This window comes from Peromyscus californicus, unplaced genomic scaffold (genome assembly GCF_007827085.1).
Source record: "Peromyscus californicus insignis strain IS unplaced genomic scaffold, ASM782708v3 Scaffold_6__1_contigs__length_162567912, whole genome shotgun sequence".
NCBI lineage: Eukaryota > Metazoa > Chordata > Mammalia > Rodentia > Cricetidae > Peromyscus > Peromyscus californicus.
This window is the reverse complement of record NW_026294584.1, coordinates 98,461,297-98,485,349: the sequence shown is the minus strand read 5'-3', so window position 1 is coordinate 98,485,349 and position 24,053 is coordinate 98,461,297. Positions and strand designations below refer to the sequence as shown.

Here is a 24,053-nt window from a genome sequence, read left to right as displayed (position 1 = left end):
AGCCCCACCCACCCGTTCTCCACACCAGGTCTTAAATCCTTGGAGTGTAATTGAAGGAGTGGCGAGAGTGGGCGTGTCATCGGAGGTGACGTTTCCGGAAGCTCCGACTGTCATCCTTCAGGAAAGGTGGGAAGGGTCCTGGGAATGCTGCGGGACGGGGGATCCTGGTGCGGTGGGGCCCCGCGGGGAGAAGCCATGAGTGTGGGACCCGTACCCCTGACCCCGGCCCGCCGCGCGCGAGCTCCGGGATAGCCCTGTCCCCAGACCAGCCAGGCTCCTGACCAGCCAGGCCCGGTCTCAACACTCCTTGCATTTTCGAGAAACCTGCCTGAGAGCCTTCTGGAGGGCGCTGCCAGCTGTTAGAGCTGGATCCCTCTCCGGTGCACACGCCCCTCTGCTCCTTCCTTTCGCCTCCTCCAGAGCCCCTCCTGGCCCCTCCCCCTTCTTTTCGGACACTGTCTTAACTCTGCATGGTTGCTGAACCCCATGTTGACCCAAGCCACTCAATGGCTTCCGGAGGAGAGTCCCTTCTCTACCCACAAGTGCCTCCCCCACGCCCGCCCCCCCCCCCCCCCCCCCCAGCATCCCATTCCAGTGAGCTCTGCTGGGCTCTGCCCGGTTCAACAGTTAGGGGCTTGGGCGGGTTTTACCCTCGCAGGAGGAGATGTGTTATATTTGCAATGCCTCCACGTTCCTAGCAGCCCCCAGCTTTTGCTAGGAAATAAGGAGCTTTAGTGGGGAAACTTCATGGAAGAAATGCCACCCAAAGGTTGAAGCAAGCTAAAGTAGAATTGGCCTAGAGAAAACAGGACAGGTGAGTAGAACTCAGAAAAACAAGGGCTGAAATTCAAAGGAGACTGTAATCGGCCGTTCCCGGGTAGGTGGGAATCCTGACGGAGGAATACCGTACAGAAATGGAAAAGTGAGACTGCTCCAGCAGAAGAGGAGTGTATTCTAGACTAGGCTGGCTGGGGTGTGCTGTGATCCAGTGCACAACAACAACCCGGATTCTGCTCTGGATTCTGTGGAATGATGGTGTGTGGAGCCCAGGGCCTGTAGTCGAAGGGAAGCGACATCTAGAAAGAATGTAGACCCACTGGAGTTTGGATTGCAATGAGTAAGAATCCTAGAGTGTCCCACCCCATGTGGGGTAACTGTCCCATTGCTGTTCAAGCCTTGCTTGTCTTGTGGAGACAAGGATGCACTGATGCTTCTGAGCGCTACCTGCCTGGCCCGGAAGGGTAAATGTGATGGACGGAATCAAATAGTGGTTTAGTGAGCAGAGTTAGGAACATTTGCCCCAGAAAGAAGCCCCCCCCACACACACACACAATGGCCTTGTATTCAAAACTGAGGAAGTGTATTATAGTAAATATCACTTATTTAAAATAGTCAGCATGAATTAACAGAGCAGTCTTCGAGAAGGTTCACTGAACCCACTCTGCCGGGTATTGGGGAAATGGAAGCAGGAATCTGGATAGAGAACAGAGAAAAATAGCTGGTGCTTCCTTACCTCCACTGTGCCCTAGGCACGCCTTCCCCTGATGAGTGATTAAGGAACAACAGACCCAGCCCACAGCGGCCTATTAATGGCTGTATTCCTTGTAGCATCAAATTGTGGGACATTTGATGTATTTGAGTATTCTTGGGGATAGGAGGGATAATTTATTGATCAGAACCACTGTGTGTAGTGTTTTATTTTCTCTAATTTTTGTTTGTCTGTTTTGTGCTTTGTTTTTGTTTTGAGACAGGGTCTCTCTTTGTAGCCTTGGCTGTCCTGGAACTTGCTATGTAGACTAGACTGGCCTTGAATTCAGAGGCTGGAATTAAAGGTGTGCTCAACCATGCCCAGCTCTTTCTATAATTTTTTGAGAGATTTGTGATACACTCATCCTGTGCTAGACCTCTGGGGAGATACGATCCTGGCTTTGATGTTATCTGTTTGTTTGTTTGTTTGTTTGTTTTTTTGTCCCAGAACTCACTGGTCCAATGTCTGACCATGGAGATGTGAGCCTCCCACCCCAAGACCGGGTGAGGATTCTGTCCCAACTTGGGAGTGCAGTTGAATTAAATGAAGACATTCCACCCCGTCGCTACTTCCGTTCTGGTGTTGAGATCATCCGCATGGCATCCATTTACTCTGAAGAAGGCAACATTGAACATGCCTTTATCCTCTACAACAAGTACATCACGTAAGCCACCCACAGTTCTCCTCCTTTTTTCGTTCCTGTGAATGACGCCCCTTGCATCTGCCCCAGGGCTCACCTGTGGTTCTCACAGTGGCTAACAGTAGGGAACTTGACCGTGTCAGCCACTAATCAGGTTCCAGGCAGCTTTCACCTGTGAATTGTCCTTGCCGTTCAAGGACTGAGGACCAAAGGTGGCATTATTTGACTCAGAAATTTCCTGGGTAGGAGCCTTAGTCCTCGGTCTGTGCCCACATGTCCCCGCTGTTAAGACCCAAGAGTTGGCAGGTAAGCTGGCTGTATCGGCATTGGTGAGTGTTTTGACGGCACTCTCTCTGCTCAGGCAGCCAGTCACGGGGCTGTTGCTGGTGTGTGGCTGAGCCCAGACTCCTGTACTCATCCGCTAGCCTATTGAGCAGTATAGAAAAGATGTTTCCTTCTTAGCCGTCACTGCACACAGTCACCAGGTAACTGTGGACCACTTGCTGTCTGACTTATCACAGTAAGACATTTCCCGAACTGTTTGTTCATGGTGGCTGGATAGGCAGCACAAATACAAGGTCTCAAGGCTGTCACCAGGGAAAGACTCCTAAAGCCCCAGGGACAAGAGCACTGGGTGACTGAGGAAGGGCATATGGGAAAGGTCTTACTTGTCATTGCTAGTCTGAAGTTTAGTGCAATAGGATCTATAGCGTTTCCTGTGACTCGGGGGAACGCTGGGGCTCAGGAGGGGTTTCCCTGGCCTTGTTTCCTTGATCTTCACAGGGCAGTGTTTACTAAGTAGGCACATCACCCCTCCAGTTCTGTTCTCAGAGGAGCAGACTCGGGGTCAAGAATGAGCTTGGGTTTCTGTTTGTACCGACACCTCCTATTTCAGGCTTCATTCCAGAGCATGGGTTCTTTTTGTTTTCCATCTAGACTTACAGACAGTAGTCCCTTGAGATCATAGTAAACCTCCCTCTCCATTCCTCCCTCCCTAAGACACCGACTCTAACCAGTTCCGCATGTGTCCTCCCAGACAGACAGCCATATATCAGTCCTCACACTGAGTCTCTTATCAGTCCATCAGTCATGACACACTGAGTCTATCAGTCTTCTCAAGCATCATTCTGACACAGTAGGGACTACTTCTGGGTTCTATGACTGAGCTGGGTGGTGAAAGGTAGCAGCATCCCTGGTTCTGTGACTTGAGCTGGGTGGTGAAGGGTAGCAGCATCCCTGGTTTGTGCCCACTAGGTGCCAGTATCATCCCTCTCCTCACTCTGGCCAACCCCAGTGTCTGGATTTTTCCTGGTTGTTTTTTCTTGGTTTACAAGAAGAGATAGCTAGCTGGATTTGGCCCACTAGTTTTATTTTGCCAAATCCTGGTGTAGACAGGTTGATTTTTGTGTTTTGGAGTGTTTTCTTGGCGGGGGTGGGGGAGAGGGTTGGGGGGGGACGCTGGGGATTTTGGTTTGTTTGATTTTTGTTTGATTGTTTTAATTTTTTTGAGACAGGGTCTCCTTTACATGTCCCTGGCTGTCCTGGAACTCACTACATAGACCAGGCTGACCTTAAACTCACAGATTCTCCTGCCCCTGAGTGCTAGGATTAAAAGTGTGAACCACCATGCCCAGCTTAGACAGCTCGTTGTAGAAACTTGGGTAGGATACAAAGTAGAATAATGAGAAAGTCATTGAGTGGAGATGAGAAGTGTGAATGTGCCTCTCTATATTTTAAGATGGGAAATTCTAGAGCATGGGTTTGTTTTTTTTTCATAAAGAAAGGCTCTTGTGAAAAAGCAGAGGCTAATGGTCCAAGAGAGAGGGTTGTAACAACAAGCTCCTGAGAAATAGAATCAAATGTATTAATGCTGTCAAGAGTCCATGTAAGGGGCCGGGCGGTGGTGGCGCATGCCTTTAATCCAAGCACTCAGGAGGCAGAGCCAGGAGGATCTCTGTGAGTTCAAGACCAGCCTGGCCTACAGAGTGAATTCCAGGACTGGCACCAAAACTACACAGAGAAACCCTGTCTCGGGGGAAAAAAAAAGTCCATGCAGGGCTGCAGATACAGCTCAGTGGTACAGAGCTTGTCTAGAATGTGGGAGACCCTGGGTTTGGTCCCCAGCACCAGTAACAACAACAACAATAATACTAATGGATGTGGAAGGAATTGGATTTCGTCTTTTTTTTTTATGTGACCCAGTGTTACACTGAATGACAAATGTTAAGTTAATGGTGAGACTGACATGGGGTAGGGGGTCTGCCCCTATACACAGTGAGCCAGGCCTGGGGCAGAGTTATGGATTGGGGGTTTGCACTTCATTTGCTTGACTTGTTGGGTTTGGAATTTGATTTGGGACGGCATTGGGTGGACTAGGCCTGAAGCAATAGATGCAGCTACCTTCATTGTTCTGGTACCTGCTTTCCAGACCCTGATTCGAGTCTGTGAACTGACAGGTGGGTGGTTGCAGGAAAGTTGTAGCCCAGTGACTGGGAGACTGATTTTCACTTGGTGAGTTCCTGCCAGTTCACACCAAGTGCCTTACTCTACCAGTTACTACAACTGGAGAGGGGCGTGGGCAGACATCTGCCTCACCACCCTTCTGCCTCCCCGACTCGTAAGAGTATTGTTCGGCTCTTTCATGGATGCTTTAGTTCAGGGTTTAAAAGGCATGTCTGCCTTTCCTCCCCTAGCAGTTCAGGCATCTTAATAATCTCAGGCGTATCGCCCCCCTTGGTAGTAATTTTCCTGCTAAAGGAATGCGTTGCCTTTTGCAGACCCCAGTATAGAAGAAAGATCTTGAGCATGTGGGATCAGTACATACTTTCATGATGAGCACAGACAATAAGCCAGGCCGTGGATTCTTTCACAGCTTTTTATGGGCATCAGAAGGCTGCACAGAAGGGACTTAGAATATTCAAGCAGTTCCAGTCTGCTGTACTGTGTGAGCTTTCCCTGACACAAATCCTCTTTCTGCAAGTGAACTATCACCTGTACTGAAGGCATTTACTGGGACTGGGGTTTATAGACCAGAGAAAGGGTCTCCCATGCTTAGGTTCACTTCGACAATTAACTTTGGAAACTGGAAACTATGAAATAAAGATCCTTAATGCAATCTTCTATTGAAAGTCTGCTTCTTTTTCTTTTCTTTCTTTTTTCTTTTTTCCTTTTTTTTTTTTTTTTTTTTTTTTGACAGGGTTTCTCCATTTAGTTTTGGTGCCTGTCCTGGATCTTCTCACTCTGTAGATTAGGCTAGCCTCTAACTGACAGAGATCTGCCTGGCTCTGCCTCCTGAGTACTAGGATTAAAGGCATGCTTTTTGAATGAGTTGTTTTCATATAAAATACCTGTTCATGATAATTTTCCCTCAAATATTAGAAGGGAGGAATTCAAGTTAAAACAAAAAAATTAGATGGCAGGTTAGTGACATGTCTCAGTGGGTAAAGCACTTGCCATGGAAGTTGGTGTTAAATCCCTGGAGCCCACGTAAAGGTAGAGGAGAGAACTGACTCCACAAGCTGTCCTCTGACCTCCACATGTGACCACACACACACACACACACACACACACACACACACATACACACACACACACTAAATAATAATAATGATGATGGTGTCCCATCCAGCAACTATAACACTTAGGGTTCCTACAAGATAGCATTTACGCATATGCAAGCATCCCTGCTCCTTTGTCCTTGAAGCACAAATGTGGCCGCAGTCTGTGTTCTGTTCTGAGCTCGTTCTCTTAGTGACACTGTTTTTCCACTTGGGGCCACTTGGAGCCTTCTCCTTCTACCTGAACAGTCTCCTGGATCTCTTCATGGCCAGTTCTCTTCCAATCCCTACTCAGACGCCATCTCGTGTGCTTCCCTGAGCTACTCCACCTCAAACCCGTTCTCCAGTCACTGCCCATCCTCCTTTCCCGTTGATAATGACCTTCCTGGCACTGATGCCTTCTTACGTATTTCCGTTATATACTGGGGAGTGTTTTGTCTGCTTGTATGTCTGTGAACCACATGTATGCCTGGTGCCAGAGGAGGCCAGAAGAGACTGGAATTAGACAGTTGTGAGCTGTGGGTGCTGGGAATCAATCTCAGGTCCTCTGGAAGATCTGCCAGTGCTCTTAACCGCTGAGCCATCTCTCCAGCCCTAAGAGCACTGATTCTTTGACATACTTCCTTTTTTAATGTCTTTTCTCCATTGTAATGGGCGCTCCATAATGAGGGGAAAGCTTGAGTGGATCATTTATGGTGTATCCCCAGCCATCAGAACCCAGCTCAGCACCTTATAGAAATGCCCAGTAAGTAGTTTCTGAATGAATGGGTGATTGACAAACATTGTTTCACAGTTGGATATGTAATGATTTATTCAATTATCCTGCCTCAATGGACATTGTTGTTTCCCCTGCTTTTATAATTCCATATTGAATCTTCTGGTGTGCCTATCTCGGTGTATGCATAGATGTTGTATATTGATCTCCTCCGTAAGTTCCTTGAGGCCAAACTGTGAGTTTCTTGGCTATGTCCATCTTAAGTTTGAATAATCATCTCCCACGTTTTCCTTCCAATAAGGAAGAAAGGTTAGATCTCTGCTTACCATCTTGCTAACACACAAGAGCACACATTTCCTACACCTGTGCCTATGCCAGGCACAATCTACCTTGAAGCCTTTGCCAATCTGATGGCAAAACTGCTACATCACCTTTCCTTAGCGTTCCCTTCACTAAGGTGAAGCTGAAAACTCTTCTGCTGTGCGTTCACTGCCTGTCCCTTTCCCCATTTTGCCTCCTCCTCTGTTGCTCTCTGAGGTGGTTTTTGTGTGTTGGCTGATATGTCTTTGTTTTGACGATTTCCTTTCTCTAGTCTGCAACCAGCTATAACCCCAGACAGAAGCATCCATCTGGCCACTGCTGTGTTGTGTTGGCACCTCGGCAGTTTCCAGCCCTGGTGTCAGATCTCCTCCATGATAATTCCCACCTCCATCTTTTATTCCTGTGTCTGCTACTGACTATAATCATATCCACACCTGGCAGATATTGGCCATGAGTGCAGTCCTGTAATTTTTTGTTTTTTAATTTATATTTATTATTATTATTTAGTAGTAGTAGTATGGAGAGGTATATGGATCGCTGGCCATGTGCACGCACAGAGGTCAGAGGACAACTTTCGAGAGTCACTTCCCTTGGCCTGACTGGCTTGCACAGCATGTGACTTTACCCACAGAGCTACCTTGTGTCTTGTTGGCCTGTGCACTTTACCTTTAAGTAAGTCTATGATTCTGTGTTGGCTGCCTTCATAGTTACCCTCAGTTGCATTTGCCTGCGGATCGCAGGCTACACATGCCCGGAAGCATTCCCACACTTGATTTGCTGCAAAATATTCTTCTCTGAAGGATTATGAGTCCCGGGAAAAACTTCTAGTGCTCAAGGTCACAAGAGCAATGATGGCCATGGTTTTCTCTTTGCCTCCTACCCCTGGCTGCCGATGGCCTCTGTTCTGCTTAGCATCTTTGCTGCTGGGATAAACCACTCTGATCGAAAGCAGCTTGGAAAGCAAAGGATTCACACAGCTGATGGGAACTCAAGGCAGGAATCTGAAGAGGAACGCAACAGAGGATGCTGCTTACCGGCTTGCTCCTGCTCATGTTTGTCTACCTTTTTCATACTGCCCAGGCCCACCTGCCTAGGGTTACCACCACTCACAGTGTACTGGGCCCTCCTTCGTCAATTAGCAGTCAACACAGTGTCCCACAGACAGGCCCACAGGCCAATCGGATGGAGGCAGTTCCTCAGTTGAGGGTCCCTCCTCCCCCTGTGTGTCAAGTAGACAACCAAGATTAGCCAGCACAGAATGAGGCGTGTTTTATGATAGAGGCCCTTTCTGTCATATCTCAAGGAAAAGACCTTTTCTTTGGAGTTACAATTGGGGCATATCACAGGCTTTTATTTACATTTGGTTTGGAGTTGATGGGGGAGTGACTTTTTTTCTGTTTAAGACATTCTCACTAAGTAGTTCAGTCTAGTTTAAAACTCACAGTGCCTCCTTAGGGCTGGAATTATAGGCATCAACGGATGCTACATCCTTCTTGGCCATTTTTTTAATTTACCTTTCTATATTTTTTGTTGGGGTAAGGGTGCCTGCAATGTGGCATTCATGGAGGTTGGTAAACTACTTGGCTTGCTCAGTTCTCTTCCTCCACCATATGAATAATAAGGGTTAAACTCTGGTCGCCAGCCTTGGCTGCAAGTGCCTTTACCCACTGAGCCGGCTCGCTCACCCTGAGGCTCTCCTTTTTTTTTGATGTAGGGATCTTGTGTTTGCTGTTACTCCCTGTTTGGGGAGAAGAGATCAAAACGTCTATGCAGGAACAAAGCTGGTAGAGGACAAGGCCTGTATGCTGTGCCTGGTCTCCCCCACACCCCTAGAAACTCTTGTTGCGTGGCTGCATTGTCTCAGGGTCTCATGTGGCATTTTCTGTGTACCCTAATCATTCCCGTCTGTTTCCGTAGGCTGTTCATTGAAAAACTTCCAAAACACCGAGACTACAAGTCAGCCATCATTCCTGAGAAGAAAGATGCGGTCAAGGTGGGTCCCAGTTTTCACTGGTGTCTGTCTCTAAGCTCCAGAGCAGCGTAGAGCGACTGACATGCAGCCTCAGTGCATTCATCAGAGCCAGAGAGTAGAACTGGACTGCCTCTCCAGTGCAGGAACGGGTAGCGGGATGGCGGGGTGAGGGGTTTGAACCACATGTAGGAGGGACAATGCTGTCAGGTCACTCTAGTCCTCTTTCTCGCTTCCTTGACTGACATTAGAATGTTCTGATTCTCAGGTTCGGTTTTGTATTTCAGAAATTAAAGAACGTTGCTTTCCCTAAAGCAGAAGAACTTAAGACTGAACTCTTGAAAAGATACACCAAAGAATATGAGCAGTATAAAGAACAAAAGGTCAGTGTGAGCAGCCTTGAAGAGCTAGCAGGACGGTGCGCTTGCTTCTCAGCCAGCCCCAGGGCTATGCTGTGCCATGGCAAATGGAGTCTGATTTTTAATGGGCTGGTTTGTGTAGGGTGAGGGGGCACAAAGGCCAGTGACTCAAAAGAGTCACTAATGAGTGGTGATATGGAGGATTCTCACAGATTCAGTCTATGTGTCCAAGGGGGTGACTTGAGGACAGACACCTGTGACCTTTGTCATACCTACAGCAAGAGACCTGACCACAGTGAACATTCTCGACGAAGCAGAAGGCGTTTCAGAAGTCGGGTGTGAGAAGTTGAGATCCTGTGCTTGTCCCTAAAGCTTTTTGTAGCCATTCACCTTCCCAGTGGTGTGCAGTGGGTCTGGTTTAGAATAGTTTCAGCTTGTGGAGAAACACACAGAGCCCTACAGTGCTCCCTTGTAGAGCAAGAATACAGACTGGAGGGGTACCTGCGTGCCAATGTGTAGCTGTCCGCTGAGCCGTTCCGTACACTGGTGCTGGCAATCAGTGGAGGGAGTAACGGCTCTGAGCCATACATTTCTAATGCACTAAAGGGGGTTGTTCATAGATATTTATTAGTTTAAATGTCACTGTATTTCAGTAATCACTAGAAAAGTTTGGAGACTCGCACAGGTTGTCCTCTGACCTCCACATATAAGCCTTGGCACATGTCCCCACTCTAGTAAACATATACGTAAATGTAATTTTAAAAATTAAAAAATAGAACAAACAGCATGAATGCGCACACTGGTGCTTGGCTCCCTTTGTTATACACTCCAGGATCCCCTGCACAGGGAATGGTCCCATCTGCAATTTAACATGGGTCAAGATCATCCCCTACAGACATGTCCAGAACCACCTTCTCAAGATGATTCTCGAGTCTGTCAAGTTGGCAAGGAACACTAGCTGTCACCCCAAGGCACCTTGAAGACAGGAACTCTAGCTATCCCTGAGAATAGGTATATGGTGGCTTGGTAGAGCAGGGTGGTGACTCCTCCATGGCTTTAGAGGTATCTAGCAAAGCACAGATTCTGAACTGGGAAATCAGACCAGAGCAAAACTGTATTTTGGACATCTCTGTGCTGGGAGGGCTTTCCTTCAGAGAGGTGAAGTGTTAGCCAAGACCCTTTTGTTTCTCCTCCCGTAGAAAAAGGAAGAGGAGGAACTTGCCCGGACTATCGCCATCCAGCAAGAGTTAGAAAAAGAGAGACAGAGAGTTGCCCAGCAGAAACAGAAGCAGCTGGAGCAGGAGCAATTCCATGCCTTTGAGGAGATGATCCAGAAGCAGGAGCTGGAAAAAGAGCGGCTAAAAATTGTCCAAGAGTTCAGGAAGGTGGACCCTGGCCCGTGTGGGCCTCTGCTACCTGATCTGGAAAAGCCTTGTGTAGATGTGGTCCCCACCTCGCCCACGCAGACTTCAGACTGTAACAGAACCGTGAGGCCAGCTAAGCCGCCCGTGGTGGACAGGTCCCTGAAGCCTGGGGCACTAAGCATCATAGAAAACGGTGAGCCCCCTGCTTCTGTCTTCCGTCTCCCGTCTCTCTTGCTTCCGTGTCCCACTTCCTTGGCTCTGTCAATAGAACCTCTTGTGATGAGTGCTGTCTTTTTCTGTCCTGCCATCCTGTCTGTCTTGTAAAATGGCCTTTAACTTAGGCTAATCGGCGTCAGTTTTCTAAAACCTTCCTGGAAGACAGGCCCTCAACTTTTAAGGGTTCTGCAGAAATGTGAAGTGTTCAGTGAACTAGAGGTCACAGGTGGCACTTCCTGGAAGCAGTTTTAAAACGTTTAGTACCACATGCAACTCTTGAGTGGCTTTTTATTTTGTTTTGTTTTTCAAAACAGGGTTTCTCTGTGTAGCTTTGGAGCCTGCCCTGGATCTCACTCTATAGACCAGGCTGGCCTCGAACTCACAGAGATCCACCTGGCTCTGCCTCCTGAGTGCTGGGATTAAAGGCGAGTGCTACCACCGCCTGGTGTGACTGGCTTTTTTTTTTTTAAGGCCCCTAAATCACCCACCGTGCCCTGGAGTGCTCCTCATCTGTAAGGAGCTGCTCAACGAGAGTGCTGGACATTGCAGGGAGCTGCTTAGTGCCTTCAGAAAACCTTGTGACCCATCCTCAAACATCTAAGAAAGGAAGGAGGGCTGTGCTCTGAGGCTTGCCCTTCAGACCTTCTCCCTGGCTCCCTCTAAAGCCTTCCGTCCCTCTGTGGCTCCTTCCTGCATGGCCTGTGCTCTGGGGAACACTCTCTAATGCCTTCCCCACAGGTCTGTTAGCTTCCATCCAGCCTTAGCGGCCGCCTTCCCTGCTTTTCTTGATGGTCCTCTCTGTTCAGTCAGATTGATTCAACGCCCACAAAACCCCCAGAGATCTTCTCATCCTCAATATTTTTGAAATCATTTCTGGTAGTGCCATCATTTGTCAATAAGTAGATTCTAACTTCCTGCAGGCGAGGCCTCTTGTGTCTCCTGTGGGTGAGACATGCCTTCTGAGAACGGACTGAGGGATCGCTGGACTGAAAGGAAGACTGTGCCCAGCCTTGACCCGTCATCCACAGAAGCAGCTGTCCAACTGCTGTAGCCCTGGCTGCAGCTCTGCGCTGTCTCCTCTGGCAGTTCAGGTCTTGCAGTTCAATGTGCAGATGTGGCACGTCTGTTTCACCTTGTTCTTAATATGAAAACGTGGCAGAGGAAGTTCCTTCCTCCCCCAGCTTGCTGGGTCTCACACAGCTTCTCTGTGGAGTTCATGAGTGGATCCACTCTTGGCATCCTGGATAGGTTTTACAAGCTGCTTTGGAAATGCCTTCTCAGGGAGCTTGATCTTTAAACTTTCTTTTTTGTTTTGTTTCGAGACAGGGTTTCTCTGTGTAGTTTTGGCGCCTGTCCTGGAACTCACTCTGTAGTCTAGGCTGGCCTCGAACTCACAGAGATTCTCCTGGCTCTGCCTCCGAAGTGCTGGGATTAAAGGTGTGCACCACCACCACCCAGCTAAACTTTGTTCTAGCAGGTGTTCCAGAGGGCACCAGGGGGTCAGACGACAACCTTGAGGGTCAGTCCTCAGCTTCCACCTTGTTTGAAACAGGGCCTCTCTGTTGTCCGCCATGAGCTTCTGATGACCCTTCTGCTCCTGCCATTCATCTTCCCGTAGGATCCCCGGGCCTGTAGATGTGCCCTACTGTTCCTGTGTTTTATGTGGCTTCTGGGGATTTGAACTCAGGTCCTCATGTTTTTATCCAGCAGTCTCTGTACATGGAGCCATCAGCTCCTCAGTCTCTTTTTGTTGCTTTGCTTTCTGAGCCTGACTGTACAGGCTGACTAGCACCAGACCTGTGATTCCCCTGCCTCAATATTCCGAGTGCCGAGATGACTGTGTGCCTTTTGCCGTCATACCTTTCTTTTCAAAAAACTTTAAAAAGTAGAAGGTGATCCTTACCTTGAAAATCAAAACCTCCTCTTCTTGAAGGATCAGGGTCATCAAAGAAGAATCCAGAGTTCCATCTAAATCAGATCTGGATGAGGCAGTCAGCCTTCTCCAGCTGTGAGCTTGTGCGGCCTCGAATCCACATTTCCAAAATACAGCGGGGAGGCGGGAGTGAGATGGCACCATTCGGAAGGAGGAAAGAGCAGGAGAGGGGCGGCTGGTCCCAGCTCAGTCCAGAATCGTGTCGTTATGGCACTGCTGGGCTCAGTCACCAGCTGTACTCACAGTTGGGGTCCTAGGATGCAACGTTCCCAGGCTGAGGTGCACACTAGTTGCCCACAGCTCCAGGGTCCCAAGACACTGCCCCGTTCCTACCACACTGCCCTGTAGGGGGAGTCTCTGTGGACCTCTGTCCTTGAGACAGGTCTCTTTGTGTGCCACCAGGCGACCGGTCTGTAATGTCCTTTAAAGTACAAGTGGAGTCTCCCATGGTCGCACAGCTCTTCGGGGAATTGGCCTGCATGGCTGAGCATTCCCACAACAGACTTTGCAGGTGGAAGCTCTGGAATACTGGTAGTTTGGCTCAGTCCATGTGTGAAAGGCACAGATCAAGGAAGCCACTTGTGTGAGCCTCAGTCTGAGGCCAGAGATCTGAGGACTCAGCACGCGTCCACAACCCAGGGTCCAGAACCTAGCAGACCTGGAGTCTAGGGACAGAAGAAGAGCGTGCATGTCCTCGGAGGAATGCACAGGAAATCTTTTCTCTGTTCCCTGCAGCTCCCAGCTGGCTGCATGCTGTCTGCCCATGTTGTGAGTGGACCTTGCCCACAGAGCCCCGGCACCAAAAGAAATACCAGTTTCCTTAGAAATTCCTCATGGTCATATTCAGAAATAGTGCTCCATCCAGACTGGTTGATACCAAAGTGTGTATGTGGTCACAGCTCCCAGTCAGCTGTGGCCAGATGGTGGAGAAGAGACTTTATGTCCCTCTGTGGTGCCACTGAGGGGAGAGGGGCCCATGGAGGGAAACCCAGTGACGTAGCGTTTCTGCTCCATGCTGCCAGCTCTGATTTCTGCTCAGGGACTCCTGTCCCTATGGCCTCAGACTTCTCCCTCTTGTCCATTTCAGTTCCCACCATCGAAGGCCTGCGCCACATTGTGGTGCCCCGCAATTTGTGCTCGGAATTCCTCCAGCTTGCCAGTGCCAATACTGCCAAAGGCATTGAAACTTGTGGAGTCCTCTGTGGAAAATTGGTAAGGAAGTGGTACTTGCCCGAGCTGGAACTGTCTCCTCTGTGGCCTCCTGTAACTCTCAGACAGGATATCCAGGGTCTGACTCGGCACCAAGCCCTCCACAAAGAGTGTATGGCATGGCTTCTGGGGAGGTGGAGAGGCAGGTCCCTGAAGTTTATGGGTCAGACAGACAGCCTACTTTACGATTCCCAGGCCAATAAGAGGCCACGTCTTCAAAACAAATTAATTGAATGTGAAGAACAACATACAAGATTTTCCTCTGGCCTACACACACATGCGTGCACACACACACTGTAATACTAGTCAGGAGTGGTGCCTGGGGCCTCACGCCTGTAATCTTACCCCTTGGGAACCTGAGACAGAAGGCTTTCCACAAGTTTGAGGTCAGCTTAAACTACACAGTGAGTTCTGGCCAGTATTGACTATGGAATAAGACTTTGTCTCAAGAAAGAAAAGAAAGAAGGAAGGAAAGAAGGCTTAATTCTAAACTGAGCAGGAAAGCTTACTTATTTTCTCCTCTTTTGAGCTCCTCCTGAGTGGTGGCCTGAGGATATAAATTATCTAAGGTCTTCGTATGTGTCCATAAAGTGTGCAGTCCTTTGCAGAGATGGAAGGAACCCTGGGATAGAGAGAGTGCTGAGCAGTGTGTTCACTAGGAGATGTGGGAACTGTGAGGAAGGCAGGGCCACTGAGGGAGTGCTTCAACCCATTCCTCACTTCCAAACAAGTCAAGGAGTAATGAGTAACTTTGAAGCGAACCTCACCTAGACCATAATTAGGAGGCCAGAGCAGGGAAGCTGCTCTAGGCAGCAGAGAGGTGGGGCTCTTTCCAGAACACCTCAAGAACACTGAGCAGACCTGTTGACTGCTACAAGAAAACCCCTAAGCTGGCCCAGCCTGGGCTCAGAGGGAGATTCGGGGTTTGTCTCAGCACCTGTGGCTTTATTGAGTACCTAGAAAAAGTACAAGAACACCCACTGTTGTGAAGTGCTGGGGTGGGGGATTCAGGGAGGAGGAGTGAGTGTCATGCTCAGGGTGGAGAGGCTTCTATTTCCTCCGTCAAGAGGGAGTGGGGTTGAGAGCCCCAGGGAATTATGACCTGTTGTTTTCTCCTTTGCAGATGAGAAATGAATTCACAATTACACATGTTCTCATCCCCAGACAAAATGGTGGGCCTGATTATTGTCACACAGAGAATGAAGAAGAAATTTTCTTTATGCAGGATGATCTTGGACTCCTCACTCTTGGCTGGATCCATGTAAGATCTGACTTCCACAGGGTTCCTCTTATCTGTTAGAAGCACACTGCCTGCTTCACTCCCTGAGCCGAGTAAAGCCTATCCAAATCCTTTGTTTCTCTGCACACATGACTACCAGATTGTTTCTCTGCACACATGACTACCGGTGCTCCAGTATTGACTCAGAGCATTGCCAAGAGCTTTTGCAGTTTTTCTCAACTGTATCTTTTACTAAAACTAATTCTTTGATGTTCTGGTATCAATGGTGAAGGGAAGCTGACCTGGGATGTTTGTGGACACGGCATAGAGACCATGTACCTGAAAGCTGTATAACTGAAACTATTTTAAATAGCCAAGGGAGTTCATTCTGATGGTTGCACTCTGTCATTATGAAGCAGCACTTGCTTTTACATGCACAGTTTTCAAGTGTTTGCACGCTCATGCACACTTTTGGTGATGTCCAAGGAAACACCCTAAAGAGTGCTTCTGAATGTTTCTCTCATTTTTTTGTTTTGTTTTTGTTGTTTTGTTTTGGGGTTGTTTTTGTTTGTTTGTTTTGTTTTTGTTTTTAAGACAGGGTTTCTCTGTGTACCCTTGGCTGTCCTGGAACTCACTATGTAGACCAGGCTGGCCTCGAACTTGCAAAGATCTGCCTGCCTCTGCCTTCCAAGTGCTGGGGTTTCTCTCATTTTTAAGGCCTCTGACTCAACTGAGCAAGCTGCTTTCCTTGGCATATGGCAGGTGTAAGCCACAATCAGGTGGTTTATTTCTAGATTTGGGGAATCATACACTCTTGTACTCAGAACTAGGGAAGTGCTGACGTGTGGGGCAGTCTCCCGCCCTTTCGTCCTTTTCAGTTCAGTTGTATAAATAACTGGTTTGCCGAATGCAAGGACATGAGATGGCAGACAGGAAACTTGCCCTGCTGTGCTGCCTGGGGACACAATAAAGGGTCACGTAGAAAACCGGCACCTGTTCACATGAGGCAGAATGCGTTATATTCCTCAGCGGGTGAACACAGGGCACTGGGGGTTTCAGAGCAGGGGGGGTCCTCACAATCGAGGTGACTTATGATGACTTGTAACAAGGGGCCAAAGGAGAGTTTCATGGGGGAGGGGTCAGCATTGGATGGGTACACTGTGCTCCGGCATCAGTGAGTGGTCCTGTGGGCTGGAATTTGTGGATTGTCCTCGGAAAAAGAGGCAAGGTCAAAGCAGGAGAGCGATCTGGGAGGCTTTTGTATTCAACTGGCCCAGTCATCCCTGAAAGTGGGGAGGGTTGACAGGAAGAAGTTACTTGCTGGTAGCCTGGAGGCAGGCTACTAAGGGAGCAGAAAATGCAGTGAGTGGGAAAAGGAAGCGAAGATGTGGGAAGCCAGGGAAAGTGGAAGCCACAGAAGCCACAGAGCAGGGACATTAAAGGGGGATCCGGGATGCTCACCTGCCTTAGGCACTAGCATGAAAAAGACTCGACCTGCTAGGGTTGGGAGCTCACTGAAGACATTAATCTTAATTAATTAATTAATTAATCTTAATTAATCCAGTGAAACCCACTGTTGCAACGGTGGAGCAAAGACTGTAAGATTTTCAAGTCGTGGGAAGCCGGGTGTGGTGGCACAGCCTGTAACCCTAGCACTCAGCAAGGAGGGTTATGAATTGTGGCCAGCCCGGGCTACATAGCAAGCCCCTGTCTCCAGACAACGAAACAGGAAGTCATAGCATGAAGATGGTAGGAATGGTAGAGGGAAGGGAGAGAGATGAGGTAGCTCTTGGCCGAGCTGCCCTGACAGACTGATTTCCTGTTTGTTGGGTGTGGATCGGCTTGATCATGTTTTGTTTTGATTTGGCTTTGATTATCCTAAAGCATTGTATGTTAAAATGTAGCCTTGCTTTGTCTGTACCCAGACTAACGCTGCAGTTCAATGGATCATTATGCCAGCATCTTTGTGCACACACTACCTAAATAAGGAAACCAGACCCTGCCAGCAGCCTGCTCCACCCCTCCCACTTCCTGTCTCCAAGAGTGCTCCCCCTCTGCTTCTATCACCCTGTCCTAACTTTCTTTAGAGTTCACCCCCTAAGCCTGACCCCCTACTTGCTGTCTGTCCTTCTGCTCTGCTTGGTTCTAACCTCGAACTGCAATTGTAAGATATGTAATTTTTACATCCGGCTTCCTCTGCTTAACCCTTCAAGATTTATCCACACTCTGGTATGCAGCTGTCTGGGGTGTGTGTGTGTGTGTGTGTGTGTGTGTGTGTGTGTTTACATCTGGTGAGCAGTGGAGGAGGGGTGAATAGGCAGGCCAGGCAAGACAATGTGCCAGCAGGACAGTCCATCAGAAGAGCACAAGGGACTCGTATTTGCACAAGGACAGAGCACACAGCCCTCAGAGTCAGGATTGAGGTCAGAGAGCTGAAGATCTTTCCACACACTGGTGTTAGACTCCATGTGTTTACAGTGCTGGGAAGGAACTCACTGTGAGGGTCAAGTGTGTTCCTTATGGCTGCAAATAGCTCTGTACTTGAGGAAGGGGTTGGGGCCGTGGGAGTTCCTTGGAACTGCCGTCCTTAGAGGGCCAGGCATGGCAGCTGGGCCACTGGAAATTGTCTGACCTGTTTCATCTTTTCAGACTCACCCAACCCAAACGGCCTTTCTGTCCAGTGTGGATCTGCATACTCACTGCTCCTATCAAATGATGTTACCAGAATCTATAGCAATTGTCTGCTCCCCCAAGTTCCAAGAGTGAGTACCAAGGATGTGGTTCTGGGTCTTCCAAGGAACAAAAGTTCTCTATTATTGAAACCAACCGTGTGTATGTGTGTGTGTGTGTGTGTGTGTGTGTGTGTGTGTGTGTGTGAATGTGTTTGCTTACATGTGTACACGAGCATAGGAGGGTGCCTGTGCACAAGTGTTCATGTATGTGTAGAGGCTAGAGGTTGGCATAGGCTATCTTTCTCTGTTGCTTTTCTACCTTATTGTTTTTGACACAAGGTCTCTGGCTGAACCTGGAGATCACTGGTCAGGCCAGAGAGCTCCACTCTCTGTCTCCCTAGCTTGGGGAGTTTAGATGTATACCATCACACCAGGCTCTTTTGTAGATGCTGGGGGTACAGTCTCAGGTTCTCGTGTTTGTATGTCAATCATTTTTACTGGCTGAGCCATCTCCAGGACCCTAAACCTTTTAAAAATAAAATTCATAAACTGTCTTAATTGACTGCTCTAGAAGGCTTCCTTTAAGGTCCATATTCTGACAAACACAACCTACTCTTTAAAAGATATATTAATAATGTCGGTTTTCTAAGAAAAATCTTCAAGAAATTTGAACTATTTGACTTACAGTGATAAGATCTCAAGAGCCTGAGGTTAAAGGTTAAAGAATTCCCACATTGGACACTATCTCCTAGGGTTAATTCTTTTCATTCCAAATGTCATCTTTACTCTGAATTCTCCAGCAGAGCTAATAATGGAGACAGTTGTGAACTAGCCTTCTTATTTTTCATTGTTTTTAGGTTTCACTTTTGCGTACTTGGTGTCATCCCACAGGGCTTTGTGACTCTGTTCTTAACATCTCCCCTCTATTCCTCAGACCGAGGACTCTTAATTCACCTAAGTAATTGTTCATTGGTCCTTTTTTATTCCTACTTAAATCTGTTGTTGATTTGCTCAAAGGAATTTCTCACTTTTAGTTTTAATTTTCAACTAGAGAATTCCTCTTTGGAGACTGGGAAAATGGCTTGTTAGAGTACTTGTTGCTTGTGGCAGAGGACATGGGTTCAATTCCCAGCACCCACTCTGTGGTTCACAATCATCTGTAACTCCGAGGCTTCTAACACCCTCTTCTGACCTCACTGTGTACCAGGCCTGTAGGCAAAGCACTCATAAAATAGAGTAAATAAGTCTAAAAAAAATTCCTGACTCCTATTTATAATCACCAGATAATTTATTCTTTAACTATGACCCATTCCCCAGAGAAGAGAGCTATAAGCCAGTATACTGTGAAAGCTGTCTCAATTCCTCTGTCCTGCTGAGTCAGTGTGCTTGCCTGGAATGTGTAAGTGTAAGAGACGGAAGGAGACAGGCAGACAGTGTGGGGACGGGGTACCTTGACTCTTGACTCTGAGCCTGCCCTTTCTTATTTCAGAACTGGATTCTTTAAGTTAACCGATTATGGCCTTCAAGAGATTTCAACCTGCCGGCAGAAAGGCTTTCACCCTCACGGCAGAGACCCCCCTCTGTTCTGCGTATGTATCTATGTAAAAGTCAGAAGCCTTGAAGTGCATGCTCCTTTCTAACCCACCTGAGTTCAGCTCCGTCACTCCTCACCTTTCCAGAGTTCCATAGTCAGCATGGACACAGGAAGCAGTGGGCGGTGGAGATAGGTTTGGATCTCAGCTCTGTCACCCCATTAATTTCTGTCTGTGAGGCTCTGACCCTTCCTGGGTCTTTCATCTGATATGTGGGATAATAATACTTACTTTACAGCGTCCTTGAGAGGATGAAATAAGTGGGGCACGGGTATAGCCCAGACAGAATGTGTGTTCAGCATGCATGAGGCCCTGGGTTCAATCCCCAGCATCACTAGAAAAGGAAGTAATAACAGAAAATACCTAATGCATTATCTACTTATTAAATGTACTTTGGTCAGTGTCAGTTACTAAGTGTCAGTGAGTGACCTGAATACAAAGGGAAAAGCCATGTAAGCTAGGTAAACTAAGCGTGTTTCATTCTATGCATTCATTTTGCATAGAAAATAGAGTTCTCACCCCCCACCCCAGGAAGTGGTTTCTTCTCCCAGCTTGTGTCCACAACAGGCTTAGCTGATTATAGATCTCAGGGTGTCAGATAAGCCTCAGGTCAATGAGATTCTGGTACTGACTCCACACCAGCCTGGAATTTTCCCTCTTCTTTTTTTGGGGGGCTGGGGAAGGGGTCCAGAGAAAAGCAAGCAACATAGAGGAAGGAGCCAGAGCCCTATGCCATAAAGCATGAAAGAGCAGGGAATGTATCAAAGAGAACCACAGAAGGACAGGATCATGGGATCTGAGAGCTGATTTTGTATGATAGAACAGTTATTTTATATATATATACATATATACATACATATTATATATATACACATATGTACATATATACACACACATATATGTACATATATACACACACATACATATGTGTGTGTGTGTGTGTGTGTGTGTGTGTGTGTGTGTAGGTGTACTTCATACTTTTCCAAGCACAAAAACTTAAGCTTCATAGAATAATAGTTTCTGAAAATGTATATGTATTATTGATTTATTATTTTTATGTTTTTTATTGAACTTTATTTTCAGTCTTGTGGACCAAACTCAGATAATAGGTTTCAGCTAAAAGTGAGGAAGAAAATATAAATCTTAAAAAATAAACAGGGCCAGGAGTGCTGACTCAGGAGGCAGAGACAGGCAGATCTGTGTAGGTTTGAAGCCAGCCTGATCTACACAGTGTGTTCTAGGCAAGCTCTGTCTCAAAAAGTATATATATTGGTCTACCTTGGGATATAGTAATGTTTAGATGCCAGAATGTTGAAATAAAGATTGCACCATCAAATAGGCCTGGGACACCAGTACCCAGGTTTCTAGTTCTAAAGGTTCTTTCTGAAGTTGCTAATGGTGCAACGTACCTGTAATGTTAGCACTCAGGAGGCTGCAACAGGAGAATCACCAGTTTGAGGCCAGCCTGAGCTACATAGCCAGACCCTGTTGACTCCAATCAATCAATCAATCGATCAATAAGCAAGCCTTTTTATGCCAGAGTGAGAACCTGCCCCCCACCCCCACCAGGTGGTGGTAGGTGGTCTTTATTTTCTGGATGATATAATGCCCCCAACACTGCCAAAAACCTACTAATTCTTCTGAGTAAAGGAATATTTAACAAGTGACTCTAGAAAATCTATGGGAAGATGCTGATTCAGACCATGAGTAGAGCTTGGTGGGAGTGATGATTCCCCGGCCTGTTACTGTAATTGCCACTGACATCATGGTCTGGCTCCCAGTTTAGGAATCACTGACCTTGAGCCAGCATTTTCTTTATTTACTCACTTACTTATTTTCCAGAACTTCACAAGGGTGCTGTATCTACATCACTCCCACACCTCCCTTTCCCCTCAAGTTCCTCCTGTGTCCCCTCTTCTCCCTCCCTAATTCATGATCCCTTCTTTAATTACTATCACACACACACACACACACACACACACACACACACACACACACACACACGCACGCACGCACGCACACACGCACACACACACACACACACACACGTTTATACAGCCTACCGAGTCCATTTAGCTCTGCTCATGTAGACGTGTGTTCTGCGATGACCACTTGGGATTGGACAATGTCTGCAGGAGCTCATCCCTTGAGGAAACTAGTTCTCCCTCCCTCCCTCAGCAAACAATGACCTGGAGCTTTCACCGAGGGGTGGGGCCGTGTGAAATTTCTCCCATCCATGTTGGCAGGTTAAACTGGTGTTGTCAAATATTCTGTCTTGTTTATGCAACCGTACTGTTGATATTTCATGGATGCATTTTTCCCTGTCAAGTCTAAGGGTCACAGTTTCACAGCAGGCATCCTGGGCCTCTGGCTCGCACACTCTTTCTGCTCCCCTCTTCTGAGATTTTTCCCTAAGCCTTGGGCTTCCTGGTTGCACTGTAGATATGTCACTTATTTCTGGTATTTTAATCAGTTGCTGCTCTCTAATTGTCTTCATCTGTTGCAAAGGGAAGCTTTATTGCTGAAGGGTGAGAGCTCCATGTGTCCATAGGTAAAAGGGTGTTTAGAATACAGTCAGAAACTATATTGGTTTAGGAAAACGGCACTAGTAGATTCTTCTCTCAGGATTGTGACCTCTCCAGCCATGGCTACGTTTACACTACCAAATACGCATTCGCTCCCACTGAGAAGGCCTTAAGTCCAACTAGACAACTGTTAGTCACTCCCAGGATAAAAATGCCACTGTTGCGCCACTGTGGATAGTTGACCTATCTGGTCGTTATCATGAGTCGTAGGTTTACAGCTGGATAGGACATCCAATTGCTCCTCTTCCTTAGCAGCTTACATAGTACCTTTCAATACTCTGAGAGCCAGTTCCAGGTCAGTTCCAGCTTGAGTCCTCCAAGTACTGTGTCCAAAAGAGTGTGGTATCTTCAGCAAGTCTTACCTTCAAGGTCTAGGGGGCAACCAAGGTCAATGACAATAGCTCATATTGTTTTGCGAGACTTCTAATCCTCCAAACAATGCCCAACAATATATATTGGGAGGGACAGTGTCTCAGTAGCCAGCTACTCACTGTGTAGACCAGGCAGCCTTAAACTCAGATATCCACTTGCCTCCTGCCTCCCAAGTGCTAGGATTAAGTATATATGCCACTGTACTTAGCATATTGTATGTATTTTTAAAGTAAACTTATATATATGTACATGTACACACACACACACACACACACACACACACACACACACACACATATATATATATATATATTAGGGGAACCTATGTTTTTAGGCACCCTTATATTACTTATCTCTTCTTCCCTCTCTCCCTGTATTATCTTTCCTCCCCCTCCCCAGATAACCCCCCCAATTATTCTCTTAAACCCCTCTGTAGCACTTGACTCCTACTGCTCCCCTCTCACTCCCCTCTCTAGAGCCTCGTGACCAGTCTCGCTGCCGTGGCCCCTTTCTGCTTTCCTGGCTTCTTCTGACACATTAGGGTATAGACTCCAATGTAAACGTTCAGAGCTGGGCCCCACAAGTAAGAGATAATACTTGGAATTTGTCTTTCTGCATCTGGGTTACCACTGGAGTGGGCATTTTAAATGAGAGGTTTAGGGCTGGGGGTGTAGCTGAGCTGGTGGAGCGCTCTCTGCACAAGCCCCTGAGGCGCCTGGCTCCAGTCCCCAGGCCTAATGAACAGAGCAGAGCAGTGTATACCTGTAACATCAACACTGGCGGAGCGGCTGGAGGAGCAAGGCCCTCCTAGGGAGTGTGACTCCATTCATAAAAGCCAGGCTCAAGTCAAAAATAAATAAATGTGTGGTTTTTTAATGACTCCAAGGATGTTCCACAAGTTCATTGTCCTTCCTTTCTCCCTGCTCCAGGACTGCAGTCATGTCACTGTCAAGGACAGGATTGTGACCATCACAGACCTTCGATAAATCTCAGTCGTCACCCAGGGAGTTGGCTCATTGGGTAAAGGCACTTGCCCTCAAGCCCAGAAGCCCAAGTTCAATTCCTGGGACCCACATGATGGAAAGAGAGCATCAACTTCCCCCAAGTTGTCCTCTGACCTCCACTTGTGCACTGTGGTATGTGTGTGCGCGCGTGCGCACACACACACACACACACTCACACACACACACACACACACACACACACACACACACACACACACTAAATAAATAAACAGATGTAGTTTACAAAAAGTCTTACCCTCCTCCTGAGTTACGCACCCTGATCAGTTTACTGCCCATCCACCCCGCCCCCCGCCATGGAATTAAGCTTTTAAGACAGAATATGAAAGGGTCAACACCAATGGGAGACTGTTGATCTTTTTAATTTGTTATTTGAAAATAAGCCATTTTATTTTTTTTAAGGCAAATCTGAAAAATGAGCAAATCACACCAAGCAACTAACTCAAAAATTAGGATGGAAGAGAAAGCATCTCTTTAGACCCAACCACTGGCCTTTCGTCCCTCTCGTGATTTATCTACCAACTTGTTCATCTCTACCTTTGGACTAAATAAGGGCATCTATGCAAAACCGTGAAAGCCATTTTGAAGGATTTGACTTTTTCTTGTTTGTGGCATTACTAAGGGAACGTATCACTCTGGAGGGAAGTGCATGAGGAGCCCACAGCCCCCTATAAGTTGATTTTGTTTTAAAAAACAGAAGTATATTATTTAAAAGCTTAGGATGTTATTTTCTTCTGTAATAAAACAGCTCACTGGTGGTGTGCTCTAGAGTTTTCTGTC

General features: G+C 47.3%; 1 protein-coding gene across 3 annotated transcripts; it reads left to right on the top strand.

The window, feature by feature from the left end:
• The first annotated feature begins 6 nt into the window (after window positions 1–6).
• Stambp (STAM binding protein) lies at window positions 7–24,030 on the top strand. Of its 3 annotated transcripts, XM_052720698.1 has the most exons (11): window positions 7–126; window positions 1,976–2,192; window positions 8,679–8,754; window positions 9,018–9,113; window positions 10,289–10,646; window positions 13,690–13,814; window positions 14,935–15,072; window positions 17,680–17,792; window positions 19,192–19,291; window positions 23,181–23,271; window positions 23,676–24,030. In XM_052720698.1, the coding sequence occupies exons 2-10, from the start codon at window positions 1,990–1,992 to the stop codon at window positions 23,235–23,237; spliced, it is 1,266 nt and encodes a 421-aa protein (XP_052576658.1). In that variant the 5' UTR covers window positions 7–126; window positions 1,976–1,989; the 3' UTR covers window positions 23,238–23,271; window positions 23,676–24,030. The 3 variants fall into 3 exon arrangements, with proteins under 3 accessions (XP_052576658.1, XP_052576656.1, XP_052576657.1); XM_052720696.1 differs by having other exon boundaries at window positions 23,181–24,030; XM_052720697.1 differs by lacking the exon at window positions 7–126 and adding an exon at window positions 595–814 and having other exon boundaries at window positions 23,181–24,030.
• The last annotated feature ends 23 nt before the right edge of the window (window positions 24,031–24,053 follow it).